Genomic DNA, 26,871 nt, shown 5'->3' on the forward strand with positions numbered 1-26,871 from the left:
TGCTAGAATCATGCCAGGCACGCAATAGGTTCTCAATAAATACTTCTGGAATAAAAATCTCCCTCCACTTAGACCATTGACTTTCACACATTTTTGATCTTGACCTATAGTAAGAAAGGCATTTTCCATGTTGTACACGCACCATTGAAACAAAATTTTCACAGAAAAAACTTATCATTATTACATGCAGTGCACTCTGATATTTCCTAATCTCTTCTACTTTGATTTTCCAAATTGCTGAGGCTACTCATAGGTTGATTCCACAAGTGGAATTTGTATTATGAAAAACTTTGACTTAAGACTATGTAGAACCTGCTACCACAAAAAGGCAAATGGAAAAGAAGGGGAAAGAGCAGGCTGATGACTTTCTGCTGTCCACCACTCCATAAAGTGTATTTCGTTTTCCTGTAATTGTATCCTGTTCAATGATGTAGAAATCCTCACACACTCACATGCCACTTTTCCTTTGGGTGAAAAGTGTTTTCTACTGCAAGACGAATTGAGTTATTTCAAAAGCAAAGAGCTATAAATGAGCCTGTTAAAGAAAGGCTTAAGGAGAGTCTGTTGGCATCTGCTGTTGATAACTTAAAGCAGGAGAAGTAGATAAGGAGGCAGAGGTAGAATGTTTAGAAAATAAAAGTGACCATTATAGAAGAAAAATGCTTGTTTCAGTTTTGTTGATATTGGAGAGTAGCTGTTTCATGAGGGTATTGTGGAATTATTGGCAATTATACTAACAGATGTTTACTGAAAAGATCCTATTTGACTGATGAACCATGGGATAGTTTTGCTGACCCTGTGGAAAACATCACTTATCTGAGTTCCTTATCTTCTTGTCTCTTTTTCTCATCTAGCCTATGCCTCCCTACCTGTTCCCTCATGGTTCTCATTTTGTTGCTATTAGAAAAACAGAGATAGAAAAACCAGGAATTGGAACCCCTCTGCGTCTCAGTAATAATTCTGTGATTAATGGGTTAGATGGATTCTGGTCACAAGCTGGATATTTTGTTAACAACCTAGCATCAATGACTTGGAATGATTTTCACAGCAGCATGATTTAGTATTGAAAAGAATGATTTAACTAATGTTGATTAGTTCTGTACAGATAAATTAATGAAGCAAGAAGCTCAATCTCTGATGTATTGATGCATTTACCCAGGGTGAGTTATGGAATCTTTTTTATTTCATTTGAAGGAAGTTTTTATTTAAATACAAATAAATAAGCCCTTTATTGTCACCTACTTTGGAAAAATCTAGAGAAAACAATCTTAAGTAACAAAACTCCAAAATTACAACATGATTTTCAAAAACCACCTTGGCCTTTATCTTGCCTTTATCTTACACTTTAGAGTGTACCTTTAGTAAGTGGATTCTTGTAGAATCTCAAGTTTTATTATATTTGTATTAAGGAACTCTATATTTATATTTGACTAACCCTAACTAAAACTAGCTTAAGGAAGAAAAGGGACTTTATGACAAGGACGAAGAATTGAGGAAGAACTCCAGGGACTTTAGATTTTAACAATTGTATTTGACTTGAAAGTAACCATTTTGTCAAGGAGGGTTCTCTTTCTCCCTCACTAAACACATGCGCACACACCACACACACACCACACCACACAGACATACACACATGCACTTATGCTTGGGTCAGTTTGGCTTTTTTCATCCCAGAGAGTCTCTTCCTATGTCAGCAACTCCAAATTCACTTACTCTCCAGATATAGGAGAGTCACATGCCTCTATTCCAGCAAAACAATCTCAGGGAAGGTATCTCATTGGCCTGGCTTGGGTCATTCAACTTGAAGTACAAGAAGAGAAAACAGTATTCTTTTATTTTTATAGATTTCATGTAAAATCAGTGGATAATGGTAAAAATTTCATGATAGCAGGTGTTTTACCTTATGTATGTTTAGTATCTCTAGAACCTAGTATGATAGTTCATAATAGATGCTTACTAAAACAATTATCAAATTGTACACTTAAAAATTAAAAGAGTGAAGTTAGGTTGTGTATGTTTTACCACAAACAAAATAAAATAAACCTATTATTGATCTTACTATTTCTCAAAAGTAGCATGTGTCATAATTTCATGTGATTTCTAAAGGCGATCTAATCTCAAACTTAGTTCTTTAGGACAGAGTAATAAAAGGTTTAGCAATCATATACAGCAGGAGACTTTTTTACCTTGAAGATTTAACAAGGGTTTGAAAGCAAAATGCTATGATATTGAGTATACTAATGTTTAGGGGTTTGTGAAAAGGTCTTAATATAGGAATCATGTGTCTTCTTTTAGATTGTGTCTCGGGGAACATTGGGGGTCAGTTTTTCTATCAGTGTTAGTATGTAGTAAGTAATGGCATACATCTAAGCTTGAGATTTTGCTCATTTCTGTATTCTTAGCACGTATATATCCAACATATAGTAGGTGTTGGATAATATTTGTTGAATAAATGACTAAATAAATGTCTTGGCATGAGAACTATGCCATCTACCAAATTAGTCACCTTTCAAAAACCAACAAAGATTTTTGAATCTGTAGATCCAGCCAGAAAGCAACAAATATCTTCACCTTTCCAGACTGACTCATTTTTTGGTCTAGCTGTGTACTACACGTGAGCTGTCAACTTTAATACTTTATTTTTTAATGCCTAGGTCTAGTCAGTTACGTGATATAGACTGATTGAATTAAAGACCCCAATGTTGTCCTCTCTTCATTGTATCCATGCCCTTTGTCATGTAACTTTGCAGTGTCCTCTACTCTAGGTGTCCATTCAGCTTCTCCTTTGACTCTGGGCTTATCCATGTGACTTGCTTTAGCCAACGATCATAATGCTGGCAAACACAGAAAGTGCTTATTAGTTTCTGCTTAGCCTCTTGCTTCTCTGCAATTGCTATGAGAAAATGCCCAAGTTAGTCCACTGGAGGATGAGACATGTGGGGCAGAACCCACCTGTCCCATTTGTCCCAGCCAACACCATCCTAGATCAGCCAGATGAGACCAGAGTGGAAGAAATGTTTAGTGGTGCCCAACCCAGCTCACGAATAATATTTCTTCATGAGCATGTGAGCAATGTGTAACTAATGCACCATGCTGTTCTTATTCTGCACTTCCAAACATTTCTCAGATTGCCCTGTTGTTTTGCTTTTCAGTAGTCACCACCTTTGTCCAGAACCTTAATTGTATCTGCATTTTGGCAGTATCATGCCAGTTTTCCACATCCAGCTGTTCACATTTTAATGCATTCTGCAATGGATGATTTTGAGCATATGACTGATCATCACTCCATTGCCCTCCCTAAGCCCTGGCCAGATTCCACTATGGGGGATATTTTAAAGGCTCTTTTCCCCTAACCCATCTGCCCTGAGGTGGCACAGGCTAAAAAAGACAGTCCAATTGTTTGGCTTAATTATTTGGGTCTTACAGTTTTTTTGGGAGAGTTCCAGATGATTTGATGAAATGCAACATGGTCAAAAACATTTTGGTGGAGAATAATCAACTAGACCATTTGGTGAAAAATAAATCCCAGTTACTAGACTTCCCAGTATTGATAATTTTGATATGCCAGGAATTTTTAAAACATTTCTAACAATTTTTTTCAGAAATTGGAATGACTGAAAGGTATAACAATAGGAGATTAGGAATTCAATAAATCATCACTGAGAAGTGAATGACTAAATTAGTTGCAGCAATCTATGCCATCCATCCTGTGGGGGAAAAAATGAAACCATAGCCAAACAAGCAGAGCAGACATCATCAACTTAGAAAAACAATATACTAAATAATTTGAACTAGAAAATTTTCCAAACTTGAAAATTCCAGTTTTTCAAACTGGAAAACATAAATATTTTCTTATTTAAAAAGCAATACATATTTTGTTACGTAAAAGTCAGAAAATCAGAGAAGCAGAAGAATAAATAATAATAATATATGCCCATAGTGCTACTCAATGGAGACTATAACTGCTCTCTCTGTACAAATGCTTTAAAATCCTGTCTGTTTGTTTGTTTATTTATTTATTTATTTATTTTGAGACAGTCTCGCTCTTACCCAGGCTGGAGTGCAGTGGCACAATCTCGGCTCACTGCAAGCTCCGCCTCCTGGGTTCACGCCATTCTCCTGCCTCAGCCTCCCAAGTAACTGGGACTACAGGCGCCCGCCACCTCGCCCAGCTAATTTTTTTGTATTTTTAGTAGAGATGGGGTTTCACCATGTTAGCCAGGATGGTCTCGATCTCCTGACCTCGTGATCTGCCTGCCTCAGCCTCCCAAAGTGCTGGGATTACAGGCGTGAGCCACCGCGCCCGGCATGTAAATTTATTTTACATCTGTACGTATTATTCCAAAATTAGGTAATACTGTACATGGTCTATAGGTAACTATAATCTATAATTTAATAAGCTATATTTGTCAATGGTGATCATTTATTGCTCATAAAATTAATAAACTATAATTTATTTATCAACACTGATCATTAGTTGCTAATAATTTATTTCATTTAATGTCTTATTCCTGAGTTATTTTAACTAATCTCTTTTGTTAACCCTTTAGGTTGTTTCAACTAATTTAAGAATTACAGCTGGCCCATAGTAGTTACTTAATAAATATTTGAGTGAAAGGATAAATGAATGAATAATTCCACATTATTGGATGTTCAAGTTGTTTCCATTCAACTTTATTGTCGTGGGAGAGTATAATACAACCTTGGTGAAGAGCCACCAATTTAAGAAGAACTGTGAAGAAGCATGGTGTTTACTCCTGCTTGTGGGTGGGGCGCATTGGGAAAGGGATGCCTGATGCATCTGGGGAGCCAAACAAGACTTCACGGGGGAGATGGGAATTGAGCCAAATTTGGAAGAAGTGAGAATTTTCAGTTAATAATTGGGGAAGATAGTACTAAGAGTAAGTGGCATTCATTAGGAACTACTTCTTAGAAGAGACAAGACCAAAACAGAAGGCAGAAAGGGATATGGATAATGAAGGAAAAGTAGAATGCAGCTTCAAGGTTAGTAGGTTGGCATCCAATGTAGGTACAGCCCTGGATGAGGAGTAATGAGAAACTGACCTGGCTGTAGCAAAACAACTGGGCTGGGAAGTGATGCTGTTTACATTTATATGAGATTCTATCGGTCTTCCTGTTACTTTGGAGAAGGCTGTAAGGCTTGGTACTCAGAGCTAGAAATGCAACTTATTTGATTTGCTGAGAAGTCCAAAGCAGGTAGGGGTGCCAAGCTGCTGCCTGTTCACATATATTTGTCTAAATGGGTGTCAAGGAAGGCAGATATGAGCCCCCTTGCATGGGTTAAATCCTGAGCAACTTTTAAGAAACTGCACAAAAGGAACTTTTAAGGCTTTTTTTGTGGATAAAGTTGTAGATAGTTATTTTTGGGAAATTATTTATGTGTTCCATTAGGTGGTTGTTTTGTGGGAGGCTGTTTGAAATTCTGTCTTAAGGAACTGCAGCTTATAAACCACAGTGCCGATAGAAATAAGAGGAATAATTTGGTGTATGAACACAAACATCAGGCTAGTTGGCATGCTTATGTAAACACCACACAGTAGCAGTGACTTTTAAGGAAGTCCTCAGACATGTAATCCCGATACTCTTCTTGAAGTTGAGGTAATAGGGTGCCAGAAAGAAAAGGAAAATAAATATCTAGTGCATTCTAAAATTTTTTCAATCCTTTGACCTGTTTGAAAGCGTGCACCTTTAATTCAGAACTAAAGTAACATCTGGAGGGCCCTTTTCTTGGGTAAGGAGAAAACATAAATGAGCTATTTGAATAATTTTCTGTTTATGGGCTGCACTTCATTTCTTCCACCATTGGTCTCAGTCCATTTAATTAAGATTATTTGTAGGATTGAATTAATCCTTTAAGAATTATTCCATTTCAATTTTTAAAAAATCTAAGGAATGATAGATAACAAAAAGCAGTCCGTTCAGTATTACTCCTGAAACATATTTGGGTGATTGGTGATACCATCCATGTCTTCTCCAACTTCAGCTTTATATACTCAGCTGTGTACCAGGCATCTTCATTGAAAGTCAGACCTGTGACCTATACAGAACTGGATCCCTTCCCTTCCCCAACTCCTTATTTTTTGTTTTCTTTGAGTTCCTTGATTCCTTTTCCCCACCTCACATGCCACAAGTAACATCCAATTCATCAACAAGTTCTACAGATTCTGCCTTCAATGATAGCCTAAATCTAGCCACTTGTTACTATGTCTTTTGGTCCAAACCACCATGGATCTTTTGCCTGGACCATTGCAATAGCTGTCTACCTGGTCTCCTTTCTCCCCTTTTGTCCTCCTAGATCCTATTCTTTGTGTAGTAGCTACTGATTTTTGGAAACTTATCAATCATTAGCCAGACACAAAGAGTACATTTATTTACATAGTTGTTTGATTCCATTTTCATAAAGTCCCAAAATCAGTCTATGGTGATGGGCATCACAACAGTGATTCAGGGTCTTTGTCACCCAGGCTGGGGCGCAGTGGCATGATCACTGCAGCCTTGAACTCCTGGGCTCAAGGGATCCTCTCACCTCAGCCTCCCAAGTAGCTGGGACTATGTGCATGAGCCACTACTCCTGGCCAAATGCAGCTGATTTTTGTATTGACATTATATTCTGCCAATTTGCTAAATTCACTTATTCATTTTAATAGTTTTTCTGTTTTTTTTTTTTTAATCCCTTAGGATTTCTACATAGACAATCATGTTTTTAGTGAACAACAAAGTTGTTCTTTTTCCCCTTTTCAATCAACATGCCTTTTATGTTTTTATTTGCCTTACTGCACTGGCTAGGACCTCCAGTACAATGTAAGTAGAAATGGTGAGAGTGTTTAAATGTACTCCTATGTATATTTTATTATTTTGGAATTTATTATAAATGGAATTGTTTTAATTTACTTTTGGGGCTGTTCATTGCTATTGTACAGAAATACAACTGACTTTTGTGTGTTGATCTTGTACCTTGTAGTTTTGCTGAAATCGTTTATTTTCTGCAATAGATTTTTGTGGATTCTTTAGGACTTTCCATATGTAGAATCATGTTATCTGTGAATAGGGATAGTTTTACTTCTTTTCTAACTTGGATAGTTTTTTTCCTTCATTTTTTCTTTTTTCTTTTTCTTTTTTTTTTTTGAGATGCAGTATCGCTCTGTCGCCCAGGCTGGAGTGCAGTGGCATGATCTTGGCTCACTGCAAGCTCCGCCTCCCGGGTTCACGCCATTCTCCTGCCTCAGCCTCCCGAGTAGCTGGGACTGCAGGAGCCTGCCACCATGCCAGGCTACTTTTTTGTATGTTTTTTAGTAGATATGGGGTTTCACCATGTTAGCCAGGATGGTCTCGATCTCCTGACCTCGTGATCTGCCCGCCTCAGCCTCCCAAAGTGCTGGGATTACAGGCGTGAGCCACCGCGCCCGGCCCATAAATGTTTTTCTTCATCATGTTAGGGAAGTTCCTTTCTAGTCCTAGTTCTCTGAGTGTTTTATTATGAAAGACTTTCAGATTTTGTGAAATGCTTTTCCTGCATTAATTCAGATGATCATATGGGTTTTCTCCCCCTTTACTCTATTGATGTGATACATTACAATGATTGTTTTTTTATGTTTACCCATCTTTGCATTCCTGGAATAAATACTAGTTGATTGTGCTATATAATTCTTAAAATATGCTGCTTGATTTGTTTTGTTAGTATTTGGCTGCATTCTTTTGCATCTGTATTCATAAGGGATATTGAGCTATGACTATTATTTTCTTGTGATGGCTTTATCTGGCTTTGGTATCAAAATAATGCTGGCCACATAGGCTAAGTTAGAAAGTGTTTTTTCTTCTTCTGTTGTTTGAAGAGCTTGAAAAGAGTCGTGTTAATTCTTTAAATATTTGGTACAATTCACTATTAAAGCCACTAGTCCTGAGCTTTTCTTAGTTTGAAAGTTTTTGATTACTGATTCAATCTCTTTTACACCTAGATTAGATCTTATATTTTTTCCTTAGCCGCTTTTGGTAATATGTGTGCTTCCGGAAATTTGTCCAGGTCATCTTTTTTATCTAATTTGTTGGTGTCTGAATGTTTATGACTTTTCTAGTTTTCCTTTTGTTATTGATTTCCAGTTTCATTTCATTGTGGTAAGAAGCAACACTTTTTATGATCTCAATAGTTTAAAATTTATTAAGACTTATTTTCTGGCCTAACATATGATCTATCCTGGAAAATGTATCATGTGCACTTGAGAAAAAATGTATATTCTGCTTTTTTTTAGGTGGATGGCATGTTCTATTAATATATATGTCTGTTAGTTCTAGTTGAATTATAGTGATGTTTATAGCCTCTATTTTGTTATTTATAAAGCCATGTCAGCTTTTTAATGCTGTCCATTTGCATAATATGTCTCTTTCCATTCTTTTTCTTTTACACGATCACTTTATATTTATAGTATATTTCTTGCACACAGAATGTAATTGAAGCTTACTTTTCTAAAATCTACTTTCTTTCTTTCTTTTTTTTTTTTTTGAGATGGAGTCTCACTCTGTCACCCAGGCTGGAGTGCAGTGGCGTGATCTTGGTTTACTGCAACCTCCACCTCCCGGGTTCAAGCAATTCTCCTGTCCTAGCCTCCCAAGTAGCTGGGATTAGACGTGCCTGCGATTAGACGTGCCTGCCACCATACCTGGCTAATTTTTGTATTTTTAGTAGAGACGGGTTTCACCATATTGATCAGGCTGGTTTTGAACTCCTGACCTCGTGATCCACCTGCCTCGGCCTCCGAAAGTGCTGGGATTACAGGCGTGAGCCACCTCGCCCGGCCCCTAAAATCTACTTTCATAGCATCTGTCTTGTACTCGGAACATTTAGTCCATGTGTATTTGAATATTTATTGAGATGATTGGGTTTGTGTTTACAATCCTGCTGTTTGTTTTCTTTTTGTTCCATTTGTTTTTCATTCTTTATTTCTGCATCTTTTGGAAAATCAGATTTTTTGGTAATTCATTTTCTTATTTTATTGGCTTTTAGAGAAACCTTTTAATATTTTTGTGAGTTTTAGGGATTACATTATTTATTCTTATTATATGGTCCATTTAGAATTAATACTGTTAATCCCATTCAAAAATTTGTTTATTTGTTTTGCTTTTCAGTTCTAGAATTTTCATGTTTTCTTTGGTTGTTGTTCTCTGTTGTTATTCTCCATTTGTTCATTATATCTATCTTTTCTTTGAAATCCTTGAAAATATTTATAGTAACTATTTTAAAGTCCTCTGCTAATCCCAATATCTGGGACATCTTGGCTTCTGTTGATTTTGAATACTTCTTTATTTTCCCCTTTAGGGTTTCATTTTCTGCTTTTTCACATATCTGGTAGATTTTTATTATGCTCTGTATACTATGAATGAGACATTATAGGGAGCCTGGTCAATACTGTCCCTTTTTTAAAGGGTGTTGTGTTTAGTTCTGCCAAGAAGTTAAATTACTAGATTTACTTGATGTGGATTTAGTCTTTGTTAGAGCTGGTCTATTCCAGCTTTGTTCTTACTTTTCAGGTAATGACCTTCCTGAGTTTCAGCTGGATGCCTGAAGTGCTCAGCTGCATTTTTCTACCCTGGCTATTCTGAAATGCAGTATTTTCCAGCCCTACCCAACCTTTGGTATTCATCTCCCAGACCTGTGGCTACTTTTCTTTACTGAGCCTCACAAAATCTTGTCCTGTGCATGGACAGCCAAGGATCCTTGGGAAATCTCATGTAGACTTCTGGGCCCTTCCTGTATGTAGATTTCTTCTCTCTAGGATGTTGACCTGCTTCAGGGTCCTCATCATTGCTTTCTGCCTTTTGAGCTCAGCGATACTGCTGTGTATTGCATGGGTTTCATTTTCCTCAACCATACCTAGAACACGACCCAAGGCAGAAAGCTGGAGTGGACCTGAGGTTCGTCGCCTGTTTCCTTCCACCCACCATTTAAAAGCAGCTTATTTGTGTGAAACTTTGTGTTGAGTTCTGTGAGGGATAGTAATAGGCAAATAACAGGGAGCTTATAATTTAACCAAAGAGAAAATGTCTATATGTTCTGTGGAATTCAGAGTATTTTCCTTGACTTCCAAAATTATTTTCCTCAACTTCTAAAATTTAGGGCTACTAGCTAGTTGGTAAGAAGGAATTTCAGATCCATTTTTCTTCTAGATTTTTTTCAGACTCCATGTTTCAAAATCTAAATGGAAGGTAAGAAGGAAGCAAGGAGGGCATCACACACCAGAGGGATTTATACCCCAAAGTGGATCATGAGTACATTATGAGATAATACAATATTATTCTCAGCAGCCTGCCATATAAAATTCCTTCTAATTTATTTTTTTTAATGGTATGTGCCTGAAAGTTCTCTTTTATGGTTTTGGAAGCAAAATAAGAACCAGAGTAGCTTATGAGAGAGTTTTCCGGGTTCAGCCTAGAAAAATGTTGCTTCTGTCCTAGACCCTTTGATCTGGTTCTTAATGCCAGCCTTCATTCCTCTAGATCTGTTTATTGAATACTGGCTGTGTTGCAGAGACTTTGCTAGAATCTGAGGACAGAGAGATAAAAGACTCAATGCCTTCAAAACACCTACAATATAGACACTTAAATAAATGCAATAAAATATGGTTAAGGTCTTGGCTAGAGGACTGTCATGGAAACACATAGAACAGACATTTAATCAGTGCTAGGGAGAGGGAAGATATCAAGGAACGCTTCCTGGAGGTGGCGACGTCTAAGCTGAGTTTTAAAGTGGGGATGAGGGTGTAGGAACTGGGAATAGGTAAAACATACCTTAGAGAGCAGCACCTACAAAAACATGGAAGCCTAGAGAATCTTAGAACTTCAAGTGGGGTTCAGTGTACCTGGGAGTTGCATTTCAGGCAGAGATCGTAGGGTAAGTTAGAGAACAGGTAGGCAGGGTTAGACGAAGCAGAGACTTTTAATAACCATCAAGCAGGCCTGCCATCCAACTGCTATGAGCCATTTTCCCTTTTTGAATTTTATTTTTTTAATCTCTAGAGCAATACACATTTATGTTAAGAAATGAAAAAAATACATAGATAGGTAAAATGAAGCAAAGTGTACCACCCACAATCCTGCCACAAAACAGGTTTTAACAAGTTATAAATCCCTCCAGATCAAAATGCTACTGAACTCTACTTGCTGTTTTATAACCTTTTTTTTGTTCAGTTAGTATTTTAGAAACGTTTTTACATGTTAATAGATGTTCTTTTGCGTTATCCTGAATACTGGTATTTCTTTAGTCTTACTGTCATGTATTAAAACACTCATACATTGTAAATACATTTGAATATTAGACATTTCAATTGTTTTCAATGTTTGGCTATTAAAAATAGTATTTAGATGAATGTTCTTGGCCATACAGTTAATAACTTCACTGAGTCCTTGTCAATAACTTTATTAAATCTCAATCTTAAGACAACAAACCTGTAAGATTAACATACCAGGAATAATTAGAAAGCATTGCAAGACCATATGTAACCATCTCCCTATTAATCATCCTTAGTTGTTGCAACATCCTCAATAGTGACCTTCCCACATTCTGCCTCATAATATTTAGTCTGTCAAATCTACCATCTGCAAAGGGAGTGAACTGGCTCGTGAAGAGGTGGTGAAGCTGGTTCAATTCAGTTTAACAGACAATGGGGGCCTCCGTGTGCCAGGGAGGGAGTGAGGGAACTCCACAGGGAGCTCAGTCTGGGGAGGGATGCGCCTCATTATCGGCAGTAAATGATGTGAGAGAAGTATGTGTGAGACTCTCGGTGCCCAGAAGAGGGGCATGCAGCACAGTGGGGGGGGCGGTCCATGGGGTTGCAGCGATTTCTTAGAGACAGTGCCATGCCTGGGCTGACTACCAAGTCAGAGTCCCTGACCACCTGGGACTCTGTAAAGAGGAATCAAATACGATTCAACAGGGTTTTGGCATGAGGTAAGCAGTTAATCCAAATGATATCTAAAATGCTTTCTAATGTTGCAAATTTATTCCTCTGTAAAATAATCAACTACTTAAAACTACAGACACTCTCACTTGCATTATGTCATTTAATCCTCACAATGTCCCTATAGGACAATAGATGTCATTCCTACTTGTACAGAGCAGTAAGTGAGGCCCACAGTAGTCGTAGTTAGAGGAGTAGGGAATCTAAACCTAAGTCTCTTCTACTGCAAACCCCAAGTTTTATCAGTATGTCACATCACTTCTATGGGCTGAATTCCTTAGCAGGGATTGTTTCCTCCACCTGTAATGTTCTTCCTTTTGGTTTGTTCACCCTCTAGAGAGAGAAGGGATGGAGATCCTTCTGTTGCAAACTCTGCATTAGGAGTTTTACATAAGTTGTCTCATTCAATCCTCACAGCAGTCCTGTGAGGCACAGGAAAGTTATGTTTACCTGCCCAGATTAAGGAATGTGGCCAACTCAAGAATGAAGAAGGCCAGGTGCAGTGGCTCATGCCTGTAATCTCAGCACTTTGGGAGGCTGAGGTGGGAGGCTGAGGATCGCTTGAGCCCAGGAGTTCAAGACCAGCCAAGGCAACACAGCAAGATTTCGTCTCTACCAAAAATAAAAAAATTAGCCAGGTGCCTGTAGTCCCGGTTACTTGGGAGGTTGAAGTGGGAGGATTGCTTGACCCTGGGAGGTAGAGGCTGCAGTGAGCCATGATCACACCACTTCACTCCAGCTGGGGTGATAGAGTGAGACCCAGTCTTAAAACAAAACAAAAAAGAAGAGGGATTGAGCAGGAACTTTATCTGCCATCAGAGACCATATGTGTCTTTCCCGATGGCCCAGGTCATTGATCATGTCCTTGCTAAATGTCCTCCTCTGAGCCTTGTTGAAGTCCTCAAGGTTAGAAGAGTGGTCTATAGTTATAAAAATTCCATTGTATGACTTCAGCTCCTGCAAAACTGACCGAGATTAATACATTCTTTGTTTGCTTTCACTCTTGCACTCCCTGTTCAGCACTTATTCTACAGAAAGGTGCCTGGTAGATTTAGGACATGACTGTTCATAGGCCTCAAATGGGGTCAAATTAGGAAAGTCTCCTGGTTTTCGGTCTCAAGAGGTTAATTGCTGATTACTAGCCTGGACTGCTTGATGGATTTTATGTTTAACTGTTGTGTTTATTTGTTTGTTTGTTTCTGTTTTATGAGACAGTATCTTTCTCTGTCACCTGGGCTGGAGTCCAGTGGTGTGAACACAACTCACTGCAGCCTCAATATCCTGGGCTCAAGTGATCTTCCTGCCTCTGCCTCCCTAGTAGCTGGGACTACAGGCACACGCCACCATGCCTGGTTAAATTTTTGATTTTTTGGTAGAAATGGGGTCTCACTATTTGCACAGGCTAGTTGTGAACTCCTGGTATCAAGGGATTCTCCCAATGTGCTGGAATTTCGGCCTCCCAAAGTGCTGGGATTACAGGCATGAGCCATCATGCCCAGCCTCTGTTTAACTGTTAACATCATGGGGTTTCCTTTCAATGAGGAAGGGAGGCCTGGGGAGGTGTGATGGGGAAGATGGAGAAGCATAGGAGACATCACAAAACTAGCAGAAGTGTGGCACGATTAAGACCCTGGTTTCTTAGATCACATAAGCAAGTGCCAGTACTCTTTTCATCAACATTTGATTCTCCATTTCCTTCTTAGCATATAGATAGCTGCTTCAGGTTGTGAAAAAATACATTTAGTGAAATGAAACATAGCAGATATGTTCACTACGAAACTAAAAAGTTAGCCATAAACTATCTTATTCCATTGAAATGTTAGGCTGAACCCATAAGAATGTTGATGAGGCCATTCTTGGATGCCTGTACTGAAATGAACCAAGAGAGGAATATTTAGGATATGTTGAAGAGGCTATTTGGCTCAATGAACAAAGGAGTTTCTGCAGGTCCAGGGAGTGGAATGAAAATTGGCATGATCATTCTGGAGAATATATGGAGTCAAACAGAGAATTAGAATGGAGTTTTCAAAGAGGATATGTTAGGGGAATAAAGGCTGATAAACAACACTTGTATTTGTAGGAAAATAGGGAGAGTAAATCAAGGAATTCAAAGGGAAAGAGAAACTCACTTCAAGTAGGGGAGAGAAAACCCCTATAATTTGCACTCTTCTTTGTAGATAAAAAGGAAACAAATGAAAATAATATATTAGAAGTCAGTAAGAATTTATGGGAGTATAAAGTTGGTTTTATGGATGCAAAGCCCTTTTCATTGCTGTACGAAACTCCTGCTGCATGCTAACAATGGACATCTGATCTCCTTGCAGCTGTATTTTGCTGTTTTTTGCTCTTGGCTTGTACCTTGCACCCCGGGTCTGTGGGAAACCAGAACTGTCCCAGAGTTCTGGAGGGTAGGCCAAGGTTAGATACTGGAGTGGGTTCTCTAATTTATTGTACTGATTCTTCTTAGGGAAGAATGAAGATTGCTTGTTAGAATTTTAGCTATGAGAGATGACTCTGAAACAGTAAATTAACTCCAATGACCTGAGTCATTTTGAAAACTCCCAGTTTCAGGATAAAAAATATAATCCTATTTAGAAATTCCTGGTGTGATCACAGATGTAGCATTGGTTCTTTTCACAAAACCCGTAAATTAAAAAGTACATAATCCAAAGTCAATTAAATAGTAAGATATTATAACAAATTCTTTTATTTCATTAGCTTTTCAAAATGCGGATAACACACACTCAACCCAAGGAATTTACATTTTTCCACTGACTGCTAAAAATCAATGGAAATAACTCTAGTCCTGGTAGCACCTCACTGTGGGGTGACCTACCTTTGAATTAATTTATTGGTTCCAGCTGATTTTTACATTATTAGTCATTAAGTTAGGCTTGATGAGAAACCTATAATTTGAGTTGGGGATTCAAGTGTTATATTGCATTTCTCCTCACAACTAGAGATAAATTCACCATGGCTTTTCTTTTCATAGGCTCATGCCAAAGTCTGGCATCTCTACAATACTTCTTTCCGTCCCACTCAGGGAGGCCAGGTGTCCATCGCCCTAAGCTCTCACTGGATCAATCCTCGAAGAATGACCGACCATAGCATCAAAGAATGTCAAAAATCTCTGGACTTTGTACTAGGCTGGTTTGCCAAACCCGTATTTATCGATGGTGACTATCCCGAGAGCATGAAGAATAACCTTTCGTCTCTTCTGCCTGATTTTACTGAATCTGAGAAAAAGTTCATCAAAGGAACTGCTGACTTTTTTGCTCTTTCCTTTGGCCCAACCTTGAGTTTTCAACTTTTGGACCCTCACATGAAATTCCGCCAATTAGAATCTCCCAGCCTGAGACAACTGCTTTCCTGGATTGACCTTGAATATAACCATCCTCAAATATTTATTGTGGAAAATGGCTGGTTTGTCTCAGGGACCACTAAGAGAGATGATGCCAAATATATGTATTACCTCAAAAAGTTCATCATGGAAACCTTAAAAGGTATGATTTTGGGTAAAGTTCTCATTTCCTGCCAAAGTCTTCTGGAAAAATCTCTAACATGAACTATGTGAATTTATATTTTTAAATCCTAATGGAGACATTCAATTTGGCAATAGTAGGAATGCATTCATGTAACACCTTTCTCATTTGGGGTCTTGAGGAACTTGAATTAATTTTTAAAAACCCATTTGTAAATGAGAAACTGGGTTATAATATTTGTAATTACTTGCAGAGTTACTCATCTAGATTTTTAGATTAAATTGAACATAAATCCCAGGATATCTAGCTCTCTGCACATGTTTTTCAGTTCTTGTTATTTTGGTTGAATAAAACACTTTAAAGGAAAAGGAATGTCCATGTTTCCTAGAGAAAACAGTTTAAATAGATCATGCTTTTAAAGCCTTCATTTATTTATTTATTGCATCAGACACAATGCTGGGTGTCTAGGATGGAAAGTGGTACAAGACATCTTTCCAGCCCTATAGAACATGTATTATAAATAAGGAACTATTCTGTTGAGGTGCTCAGAAATCCAAAAAAAAAATATTGATAGGCCTAATTTGAGGGCATTTATTTGTAGAGTTATATAGGTTTGATAGAGTCTTTTGTCAAGAAGAGAAATCATTGGCTTACCAAACAAGAAACATTACACTTTGTTTAAGTAGGAGAACGCTCAGGTGCTCTTGAATCATAATGCAAGTGCCCAGTGAAGGGTCGTGTTGCTCTTGTCCCCTCTTCCCTTTGCAGCCATCAAGCTAGATGGGGTGGATGTCATCGGGTACACCGCGTGGTCCCTCATGGACGGTTTCGAGTGGCACAGAGGTTACAGCATCAGGCGTGGACTCTTCTATGTCGACTTTCTAAGCCAAGAAAAGACGTTGTTGCCAAAGTCTTCAGCCTTGTTCTACCAAAAGCTGATAGAGAAAAATGGCTTCCCTCCTTTACCTGAAAATCAGCCCCTAGAAGGGACATTTCCCTGTGACTTTGCTTGGGGAATTGTTGACAACTACATTCAAGTAAGTCAGCTGGCAAAACCTATCAGCAGTCTCACCAAGCCCTATCACTAGTAAGTAGTGCTTCCTTCTTAGGCTGATTGTCATGGCACATTGTCCGTTCTTTGAGCCAAAAACAATTCCTTATGAGCACACTAAGGATATAATTTGGAATGTTGCACCCTGCTCTCCAGAAATCTTCCCATCTTCATCTTGTTTATGTTAGATGCAAAGAGAAATAAATTTAAAACATATCAATATTTCAGATCAGATTAAGACAGTGAAAAGATAAAACACTCTCTTTTCACCCTGTGGTTTTTGATCCTTTTTAAGGCAGTTGAGTTTTTTCATGAACAGGATCTAACATAGAACTCCAGAGCCTCTGAGTTTCAGTGGTGCTGCTGAGACTGAGGCAGGAACATTAGGCAGACTCCTCCAGAGGCACAACTGTGGGCTCCACAAATGTGCAGAGATACCCTAAGAAAGTAAACCCTAGATCCAGTGATTCACTAGTCAGAATGTCTTTTTTAGCAATAGTCATTGAAATGATATGAAATTTCTTCAAAATGATCAACCAATATTTATTGAGCATCTTCTCAGCAGTAAGCCCTTAACATTCTTTTAAATTTCTCAAATTTTGAAGGGATTTGTTTTCCAGCATTTGATTGGATACTCTAGTAAGCACTTATTGGATGTCTAGTGTCTCCAAAGCCTTGTGTTAGTTGCTTGGGTCGCTTGGTTAAGGGGAGTGCAGGTAGAGGGTACACTGAGATGAGTAAGGGCAACCTTTGCATTCAAAGGAGCAAAGGAATCTACTGAGAGAAAACAATGTATGCACAAATGATGCAATGGAGTGAAGCGGGTATGGTGGTAAGTAACAAGGGTGGGGCTGGGGGATTGCTGCTGATAGAGTCCTAAGTGTGAAAATAGCCCTCAACACAGGGACAGAGTTCAGTGTCCATAGACAAGCAGTTGGCTTTGACATGTTTGGGTTATGGTAGCCAATTCATTGGTTCTGCAAATCACAGCTTGAAAGGAAACGCTTGGAAGAATGTGAAATGGTTTGCTGTTTTCTTGTAAATATCAAATTGAAATCTTTTATTTATAAGGAAATAAATTAACACTATCCTTAATACATTTTTTGCTTGTTGGGATTATTCTTCTTTTTCAGAGCATCCAGTTCATTTTACAGGCAGTCTCAGACTTAAACCCTCACCTTCCATTTAAAAGATGACTGGCTCACACCTGTAATCCCAGCACTTTGGGAGGCCGAGGCGGGTAGATCACATCAGGAGATCGAGACCATCCTTGCTAATATGGTGAAACTCTGTCTCTACTAAAAATACAAAAAATTAGCCAGGTGCGGTGGCGGGCGCCTGTAGTCTCAGCTACTCGGGAGGCTGAGGCAGGAGAATGGTGTGAACCCGGGAGGCGGAGCTTTCAGTGAGCGGAGATCGCACCACTGCACTCCAGCCTGGGTCACAGAGCCAGACTTCGTGGCTGAAAAAAAAAAAAAGACTGGATGTATCATCTTTTATGCCAGGATATGTGAGCCCAGGAGAAAGGCTTCTGAGCTCCCTCCTGTATAGTGTGTAATTTTCTGCCCTGCTCCGACTCTCTCCTTCTCTCCAAGCCCCCTGCTATTTGAAATCTCCTTATCCTAATTTCCCTCCTCAGAGTAGATTCCACTGTGGGATTCAGAGAGGATCTGAGGTGGGAGAAGTGAGGCTGTTGAGGAAGAAGGGGAGAAGGAGAAAGGAAAGAAGACCTCCGCAGTCCTCCTTCCTCCTCCTCTTTACTGGGACTGGGGATAGATCGGATGGTCCCTGGTCCTTGTGCTATCTCTTGCCTGCTCCCTGCTGAGCACGGATCTCTGATAGCAGCCTGCGTCTGGCAGATTCAGTCCTTTGTATGCGGCACAATCTCCCAGCCAGCATTGCTGTGCAGATTGTGGGAACGAATGCAGAACAAGAGTGGGGGTGTCGGAGGGAGCCCTACTTCTCCTGCTTGTTTCCTCATCCGGGGGCTGTGTGCTGGCTTTGGGAATTGTTAAGTAGTGAGAAAGTCTTAAGGGTACATCCTATTTCCTTGAGGGATAAGAGAAACGCTGGTCAGAAGCAGTAAGTATAGCAGTGAATAGCAAGGGAGATGGGAGATAATTCTTTTTCCTACTACACTCTAGAAGCTATTGTTTTAGAATCTGACCTAAGGTCAGCCACTAATTGGCCCCAGTGGTCTCGCTCTCAGATCACACTGTCCTTTTTTCCTCATCAACTTGGGGACCGCACCCCTGCTCCTGGCAGAGTCTCCTCCTGTGCAGAACTCAACAAACACAAAATTAAGTCACTGTCAAATCCACAGCAGATGGAGGCTTCTCTGGAAGCTCTCTGGTGGGGAAAGGCTGCAACTGCTATTTTCTTCTTCTGGTTTTCATCTCAGGCTTTGTGTTATATTGACAGTACCCTTCTCAAGCTAACTGGACATAGGTTGAGTATGTCAACCTAACTGACATAGTCAAAATAAGTTCTTTGTATGTCAGTTCTGAGGTGTGTGTGTTTTCACTTACAAACAGTACTCTGCAGCTTTAAGACATTATATTAAAATCCTGAGAAGTGATTTTTAAACCACTGAACTTCATCTTTTCCCTCCTGGCTAGTATTTGAAACTTGCAGTGTTTGAGGCATACATTTCACCTGAACAACTTGAAAAATAATGTCCTGAGAAGCACACAACCCTGACCTTAGGCTCATTCACGTGGATTGTCACTTTACTTGGACCTCCCATCTCGGCTGAGAGGTTTGTTTTCCCATAACCACGGATGCTCATAGTTAATATAAATATCGAACTCCCTATGTACTGAGGACATAGAGCCTCTTTAACATTGGTCCCTGTGAGGAGAAACTTTCTCCCATAACATACTAAATACATGTTTTAATAACCATTCCTTCTGAAAGGTCCAACTTCACTATTTTATTTTTTAGTAAAACCTAAGTTAACAAATTAATGGAGATTAGGTGGAATTTTGCCTCAAATGTCCTGTATTTTCTTTTTCTTTCTTTCTTTCTTTTTTTTTTTTTGAGACAGACTCCGTCGCCCAGGCTGGAGGGCAGTGACGCGATCTCAGCTCACTGCAAGCTCCGCCGCCTGAGGTCACGCCATTCTCCTGCCTCAGCCTCCTGAGTAGCTGGGACTATAGGCGATCGCCACCACGCCCGGCTAATTTTTTGTATTTTTGGTAGAAACAGGGTTTCACCGTGTTAGCCAGGATGGTCTTGATCTTCTGATCGCGTGATCCACCCGCCTCGGCCTCCCAAAGTGTTGGGATTACAGGCGTGAGCCACCGCGCCTGGCCTGTCCTGTATTTTCAAGAAACATTTTTTTTTCCTCCGGAAATGATACCGTAGTCTTTCATATTTGTTTTCAGATGGACTGACTAAATCTGTTGTTTTGGAACAATCACCGTAAAAAAAAGTTATGAGTTTAGTCAACTCAGAGCTCTATAAAATAATCCGAAAATTCCTTCAAACTCTGAACACTTCCAAAGAGCGTGCAAATATTCTCTCCTTCAAAGCTGAGGAAACATGATTTGTGGGGTGCATCACAGTGGAAAAATACTTCTGACAGTATTCCCACAGCATTAGGGGAAGTTCATGCGTGAGTGTTCTGCAAGGGACGGTTCTCCAGAAAAGGCAATTTCCCTTTGACATGCTGTTTTTAATGACTTTTCTTTATAAACACACTTACCTCTCCAGAGAAATAGCAGTGCATTTGCAACAGGCCCGTAAAATGCAACAAAAACTCTGCTACGGTTTGTGACCCTTGCTTTTATACAGGGCATCAGACCAAGGAACCTGTTCTAACAGGATTATTTCAGAGGGGAACACGGGCTTAGGGTGCAGTTCTTCCAGATGGATTTTCAGTTTGCGTTCCCTCCACAAAAGGAATGATTTTGTGATTTTGATTTTATAATTTGCTAACTCTTCCTAAATGCGTATTTTTATTTGGGAGGATTTTATAATATATGATTGAGAACTATAATTGTCATCATTGTTACAGAAGAAGAATTTAGAAAATTTTTTAACTATGTTAAAATTCCCCTATGGGTGGATGACAATATTGTTCTTTCCTTCCACGTTCTCCCTTGGACTTTCTGTTCTTTTTCTTTTTTTTCTCTCTCTCTCTCTTTCTTTCTTTCTTTCTTTTTTTTCTGAGATGGAGTCTCATTCTGTCACCCAGGCTGGAATGCAGTGGCATGATACCAGCTCACTGCAACCTCTGCCTCCTGGGTTCAAGTGATTCTCCTGCCTCAACCTCCTGAGTAGCTGGGATTACAGGTGTGCACCACCATGCCCAGCTACTTTTTGTATTTTTGGTACAGATGGGGTTTCACTATATTGGTCAGGCTGGTCTCAAACTCCTGACTTCATGATCTGCCCGCCTCAGCCCTGCAAAGTGCTGGGATTACAGGCATGAGCCACCGCACCTGGCCTTTCTCTTGGACTTTCTACCATCAGTCAGATTGAATTTATTAGATTCTGTCACTGACCCTAAACCCAACAAAAGGTAAGAGTTATGTTTATTCAGCACTCCCTCTCCCTATAGCAAACCTCAATTTAGAGCGTAATTTTAAGCACAATTTAATTATAAATATCTTTTCATTTTCTTACTTAACTTACTCAGTTTTTTAAATTTGATTTTGCTTTTTTTTTTTTTTTTTTTTTGAGAGAAGGTCTTGCTCCGTCACTGAGGCTGATATAGAGTGATGTGATCATGAGTTACTGCAGTCCTGACCTCCCAGGCTTAGGTTATCCTCCCACCTCAACCTCCTGAGTAACTAGGACTGCAGGCCCGTGCCACCATGCCAGGCTAAGACGGGATTTTGACATGTTGCCCCAGCTGGTCTCCAACTCCTGGCCTCAAGTGATTCTCCCACCTTGGCTTCCCAAAGTGCTGGGATTATAGGCATGAGCCACCGCACCTGGCTAACTCACTCACATTTTAAACTTTTTCTTTTTTTCAACTAGTTTTTTTTTTTATTTGAAAGTCTCATGCCATTAGTGATTTCTTATATTAAAAGAAAAACACCCAAAAATACTCTGCTTACATAACACTGACCAGCAGTGTGCAAGACTCATTAGCGTTTGTCATCTGAAGTGACCAAATCCAGACTTTTGGGGGTAACATTAAAGAAACAGTTTAAGAGTTAGAACTACGGGTAAAGTGAGTGTGCATATGAGAAAGTGGAATATTGTCTTCCTCAGGAGCTGACAACTGATGAAAAACAGGTCACATTCTCAGCTAGAAAGGCTTCTAATTTTGCTGATATTCCTGGCTAGTTTTGCCAAAATAATTGCATTGAGTTACTTCCTCAGGACTGTCCAGGTGACGCTCATGTTTACTCTGCCCTTTGCAGGTAGACACCACTCTGTCTCAGTTTACCGACCTGAATGTTTACCTGTGGGATGTCCACCACAGTAAAAGGCTTATTAAAGTGGATGGGGTTGTGACCAAGAAGAGGAAATCCTATTGTGTTGACTTTGCCGCCATCCAGCCCCAGATCACTTTACTCCAGGAAATGCATGTTACGCATTTCCGCTTCTCCCTGGACTGGGCCCTGATTCTCCCTCTGGGTAACCAGTCCCAGGTAAACCACACCATCCTACAGTACTATCGCTGCATGGTCAGCGAGCTTGTCCGTGTCAACATCACCCCGGTGGTGGCCCTGTGGCAGCCTGTGGCCCCGAACCAAGGACTGCCGCGCCTCCTGGCCAGGCAGGGTGCCTGGGAGAACCCCTACACTGCCCTGGCCTTTGCGGAGTATGCCCGACTGTGCTTTCAAGAGCTCGGCGGTCACGTCAAGCTTTGGATAACGATGAATGAGCCGTATACAAGGAACATGACATACAGTGCCGGCCACAACCTCCTGAAGGCCCATGCCCTGGCTTGGCATGTGTATAATGAAAAGTTTAGGCATGCTCAGAATGGGAAAATATCCATAGCCTTGCAGGCTGATTGGATAGAACCTGCCTGCCCTTTCTCCCAAAAGGACAAAGAAGTGGCCGAGAGAGTTTTGGAATTTGACATTGGCTGGCTGGCTGAGCCGATTTTCGGCTCTGGAGATTATCCATGGGTGATGAGGGACTGGCTGAACCAAAGAAACAATTTTCTTCTTCCTTATTTCACTGAAGATGAAAAAAAGCTAATCCAGGGTACCTTTGACTTTTTGGCTTTAAGCCATTATACCACCATCCTTGTAGACTCAGAAAAAGAAGATCCAATAAAATACAATGATTACCTAGAAGTGCAAGAAATGACTGACATCACGTGGCTCAACTCCCCCAGTCAGGTGGCAGTGGTGCCCTGGGGGTTGCGCAAAGTACTGAACTGGCTGAAGTTCAAGTACGGAGACCTCCCCATGTACATAATATCCAACGGAATCGACGATGGGCTGCATGCTGAGGACGACCAGCTGAGGGTGTATTATATGCAGAATTACATAAACGAAGCTCTCAAAGGTAAGGAGTCCCAGCTGTGGCAATCTCCTGAAGGTTATGTCACCAGAGGGCGTGACACTTGATTAAATCTCCAACATCAACACACACTGTTACCCTTGGAATGGAGGGCTATCCATTTTGTGCCTCACTGAAACAGTCCAAGAGATATCTAGCATTTTCCCAAGGATAAAGGAGTATAGCTAAAAGTGGAAGACCAGAAATCCCTAGCCCTTACTCTGGATCTATGCAAGCATAGATTCTTGTCTTCCATCTTGGATGGCTCCACGGCAGTCTTAACTGTTTCATGTACATGAAGGAGTACATAAAGATTTAACCTTACTGGGCATGGTGGCTCACACCTGTAATCCCAGCATTTTGGGAGGCTAAGGTGGGAGGATTGCTTGAGCCTAGAAGTTTGAGACCAACCTGGGCAACATAGTGAGACCTTGTCTCTACTAAAAATCACAAAAATTAGCTGGGTATGGTGGCATACGCCTGTAGTTCCAGCTACTCGAGACACTGAGGCAGGAGGATTGCTTGAGCTTGGAGGTCCAGCTGCAGTGAGTCATGATCACACCACTGCACTTCAGCCTGGGAGACAGAGCAAGACACTATTTCCAAAAAAAAAAAGGCCGGGCATGGTGGCTCACGCCTGTAATCCCAGCACTTTGGGAAGATGAGGCAGGCAGACACTTCATCTCAAAAAAAAAAAAAAAAAAAAAGTGATGTGTTGTGTGCAACGTATGTAATAACTACTCTTCTGTCTTTTGTTTTCCAGCCCACATACTGGATGGTATCAATCTTTGCGGATACTTTGCTTATTCGTTTAACGATCGCACAGCCCCGAGGTTTGGCCTCTATCGCTTTGCTGCAGATCAGTTTGAGCCCAAGCCATCCATGAAACATTACAGGAAAATTATTGACAGCAATGGTTTCCCGGGCCCAGAAACTCTGGAAAAATTTTGTCCAGAAGAATTCACCATGTGTACTGAGTGCAGTTTTTTCCACACCCGAAAGCCTTTAGTGGCTTTCATAGCTTTTCTATTTTTGGCTTTTATTGTTTCTCTCTCCCTTATATTTTACTACTCGAAGAAAGGCAGAAGACGTTACAAATAGTTCTGAACATTTTCCTATTCATTCGTTTTGAAATAATTATGCAGACACATCAGCTGTTAATCATTTGCACCTCTAAGTGTTGTGAAACTGTACATTTCATACATCTGACTTCCAGAAAACGTTTTTGTGGCTTATGACAGAGGTTTTGAAATGGGCATAGGTGATCGTAAAATATTGAATAATGTGAATACTGCCTGAATTTGTTCTCCTTTTAGGTGATTAAAACTGACAGGCACTATAATTTCTGTAACACACTAGCAAAAGCATGAAAAACAGGAACCACACCAATGCTACGTTTGTGCAGAAATTTGAATGACAAGATTAGGAATATTTTCATCTGTACCCACTTCTAAATTTAATGTTTTTCTGGAAGTAATAATTGCAAGAGTTCGACTAGAAAGTTACATACCAAGTAACCATTTCTCAACTGCCATAGTAATGCCTAGTGGCTCCCCCTCTGTCAAATCTAGTTTCCTGTGAAAAAGAAGATGGCAGATACAGGAGAGATGACAGAGGGCCCTAGGCTGGAATGTTCCTTTCGAAAGCAATGCTTCTATCAAATACTAGTATTAATTTATGTATCTGGTTAATGACAAACTTAGCAAATTATGGAAATGTATATTTTATATGATTTTTGAGGCCCTCTCTAAACCCTGGGTACCTGAGGGATTTGTCTCACTGGTACCTTGTTGGGGGCCTTGCACATAGGAAACTTTTGATAAATATCTGCAGAAAAATAAACATGCATTCTGTGATATTGGGCTCTTCAGGAAGCATAAAGCACTTGTGAAATACAGTATACCGCAGTGACTCTAGGTGGAGGAAAGGAGGAAAAAGTGCTTATTATGTGCAACGTTATGATTAATTTGATTATACACCATTTTTGAGTAGACCTTGGGATGAATGACATGACCTTTCCCTAGAGAACAAGGATGAAATAATCACTCATTCTATGAAGAGTGATACTACTTTCTATTCTTTAGCTGTACTGTAATTCATTGAATTGATAGTTTTACAAATGCTTAATAGGTTCAAAAGCAATCCGGTCTGAATAACACCGGATTTGTTTTTGTGATCTCTGAGGTCTATTTTATGTTTTTGCTGTTACTTCTGTGGAAGTAGCTTTGAACTAGTTTTACTTTGAACTTTTACACTGAAACATGCTAGTGATATCTAGAAAGGGCTAATTAGGTTTCATCCTTTAATGCCCCTTAAATAAGTCTTGCTGATTTTCAGACAGGGAAGTCTCTGTATCACACTGGAGTTGTTTTATAGATAAGTCAATATTGTATCAGGCAAGATAAACCAATGTCATAACAGGCATCACTAACCTCACTGACACAGGGTCCTAGTGTATAATAATATACTGTACTGTATAATATATCATCTTTAGAGGTGGTATGATTTTTTCATGAATGATAAGCTTTTGGTGATATTCATTTTAAACTGGACTTATTAAAATTGGATGCTAGAGAATCAAGTTTATTTTATGTATATATTTTCTGATTATAAGAGTAATATATGTTCATTGTAAAACTTAAAACACAGAAACTATATGCAAAGAAAAACTAAAATTATCTATAATCTCAGAAGCCAGAAATAGCCACTATTAACATTTCCTATGTATTTTATTTTACATAGATCATATTGTATATAGTTAGTATCTTTATTAATTTTTATTATGAAACTTTCCTTTGTCATTATTAGTCTTCAAAAGCATGATTTTTAATAGTTGTTGAGTATCCCACCAGAGGAATGTATCACAACTTATTTAACCATTCCTGTTTGTTAGTTTCTTATTAATGTTGATGAATATTGTTTAAAAATAATTGTGTTGCACATTTACTTTAATTTCCTTGACTGCAAAGAGAAGTAATTCTGCTGTTTGATAAAGTATTATATTAATAATAAATCTGCCTGCAACTTTTTCCCTTCTTTCATAATCATATGAGTGGTTGCTAGCTAATTATTTTTTTAATTAAAAAAACTTGAGTTGACTAAGCCACATAAGATGTGATGCGAGCAGTGGAGAAATGGGTGTGACTGCAAGGGGCCTGACCCAGGCGGCTGGAAGATGGTAGCGGGAGGTTGACCTAGGCTAGGCCACGTGTGGAGCAGAGAGAATTTCAGAGATGAGACAGCGAAATACACAAGAGCTGAAAAGGACAAAACAAGCCAAAGCAGCGAAGAGAAGCGACCTCTGAGAACCATCCAGCTACCTTCTAATACCCGTCTCATGCTGACTCTGAGTCGGGTACAACTTCGCAGATGGCTCGGGGTGAACGAGAGGAGGGAGGGCACCTCTAGGGTCAGCCCCGGGACCGCTAGGCGGCGGCGCTGGAGGCGGGGACTTCCTGGCCCCGTGGGGCGAAGTGCACTCCTTCCTCCACCGCGTCTCAGGGCGCCGCGTTCTTTCCACTCGAGTCTTCTTATCTGATGCTTTCCTCTCATGAATTCTGGTGTACATATAATACAGAAACCATTCTCCAGAATGCCTACACCTCTTCTTCCATTGTGGGCCAATTCTACAGGGGCGCTAAGTGGCCAACTTGTGGTTCCCCGAGGTGTCTGGGCTGTTTCCTACACACTTGTATTCGCCCTGCATTTGCAGCATTCCTTTGATTCCAGGTGGGCCTTTATCCCCCATTCATTTTGCCCTGGTTTGGAAGGACGGTTTTCCAGTTTCATTAGGGACACATCATTTTATCTTTGACTTCCACAGTCAGCAATTAGAATCTAGCTGGGTCCTGTTGGCTCATGCCTGTAATCCCCACACTTTAGGAGGCCAAGGCAGGAG

At 39.9% G+C, this 26,871-nt stretch overlaps 1 protein-coding gene across 1 annotated transcript in view; it reads left to right on the plus strand.

Moving 5' to 3' along the window:
• KL (klotho) overlaps positions 1 to 26,002 on the plus strand; it is a gene marked incomplete at its 5' end in the record, with an annotated part of 44,450 nt that extends 18,448 nt beyond the window's left edge. The window contains 4 exons of the mRNA XM_017863104.1: positions 14,962 to 15,472; positions 16,220 to 16,488; positions 21,878 to 22,979; positions 23,737 to 26,002. Of these exons, the coding sequence (XP_017718593.1) occupies positions 14,962 to 15,472; positions 16,220 to 16,488; positions 21,878 to 22,979; positions 23,737 to 24,074 (2,220 nt within the window). The remainder of the gene's footprint in view (positions 1 to 14,961; positions 15,473 to 16,219; positions 16,489 to 21,877; positions 22,980 to 23,736) is intronic.
• Positions 26,003 to 26,871: the final 869 nt, after the last annotated feature.

The sequence above is a fragment of the Rhinopithecus bieti genome, unplaced genomic scaffold, assembly GCF_001698545.2.
Source record: "Rhinopithecus bieti isolate Rb0 unplaced genomic scaffold, ASM169854v2 scaffold_65226, whole genome shotgun sequence".
NCBI classification, from domain to species: Eukaryota; Metazoa; Chordata; class Mammalia; order Primates; family Cercopithecidae; genus Rhinopithecus; species Rhinopithecus bieti.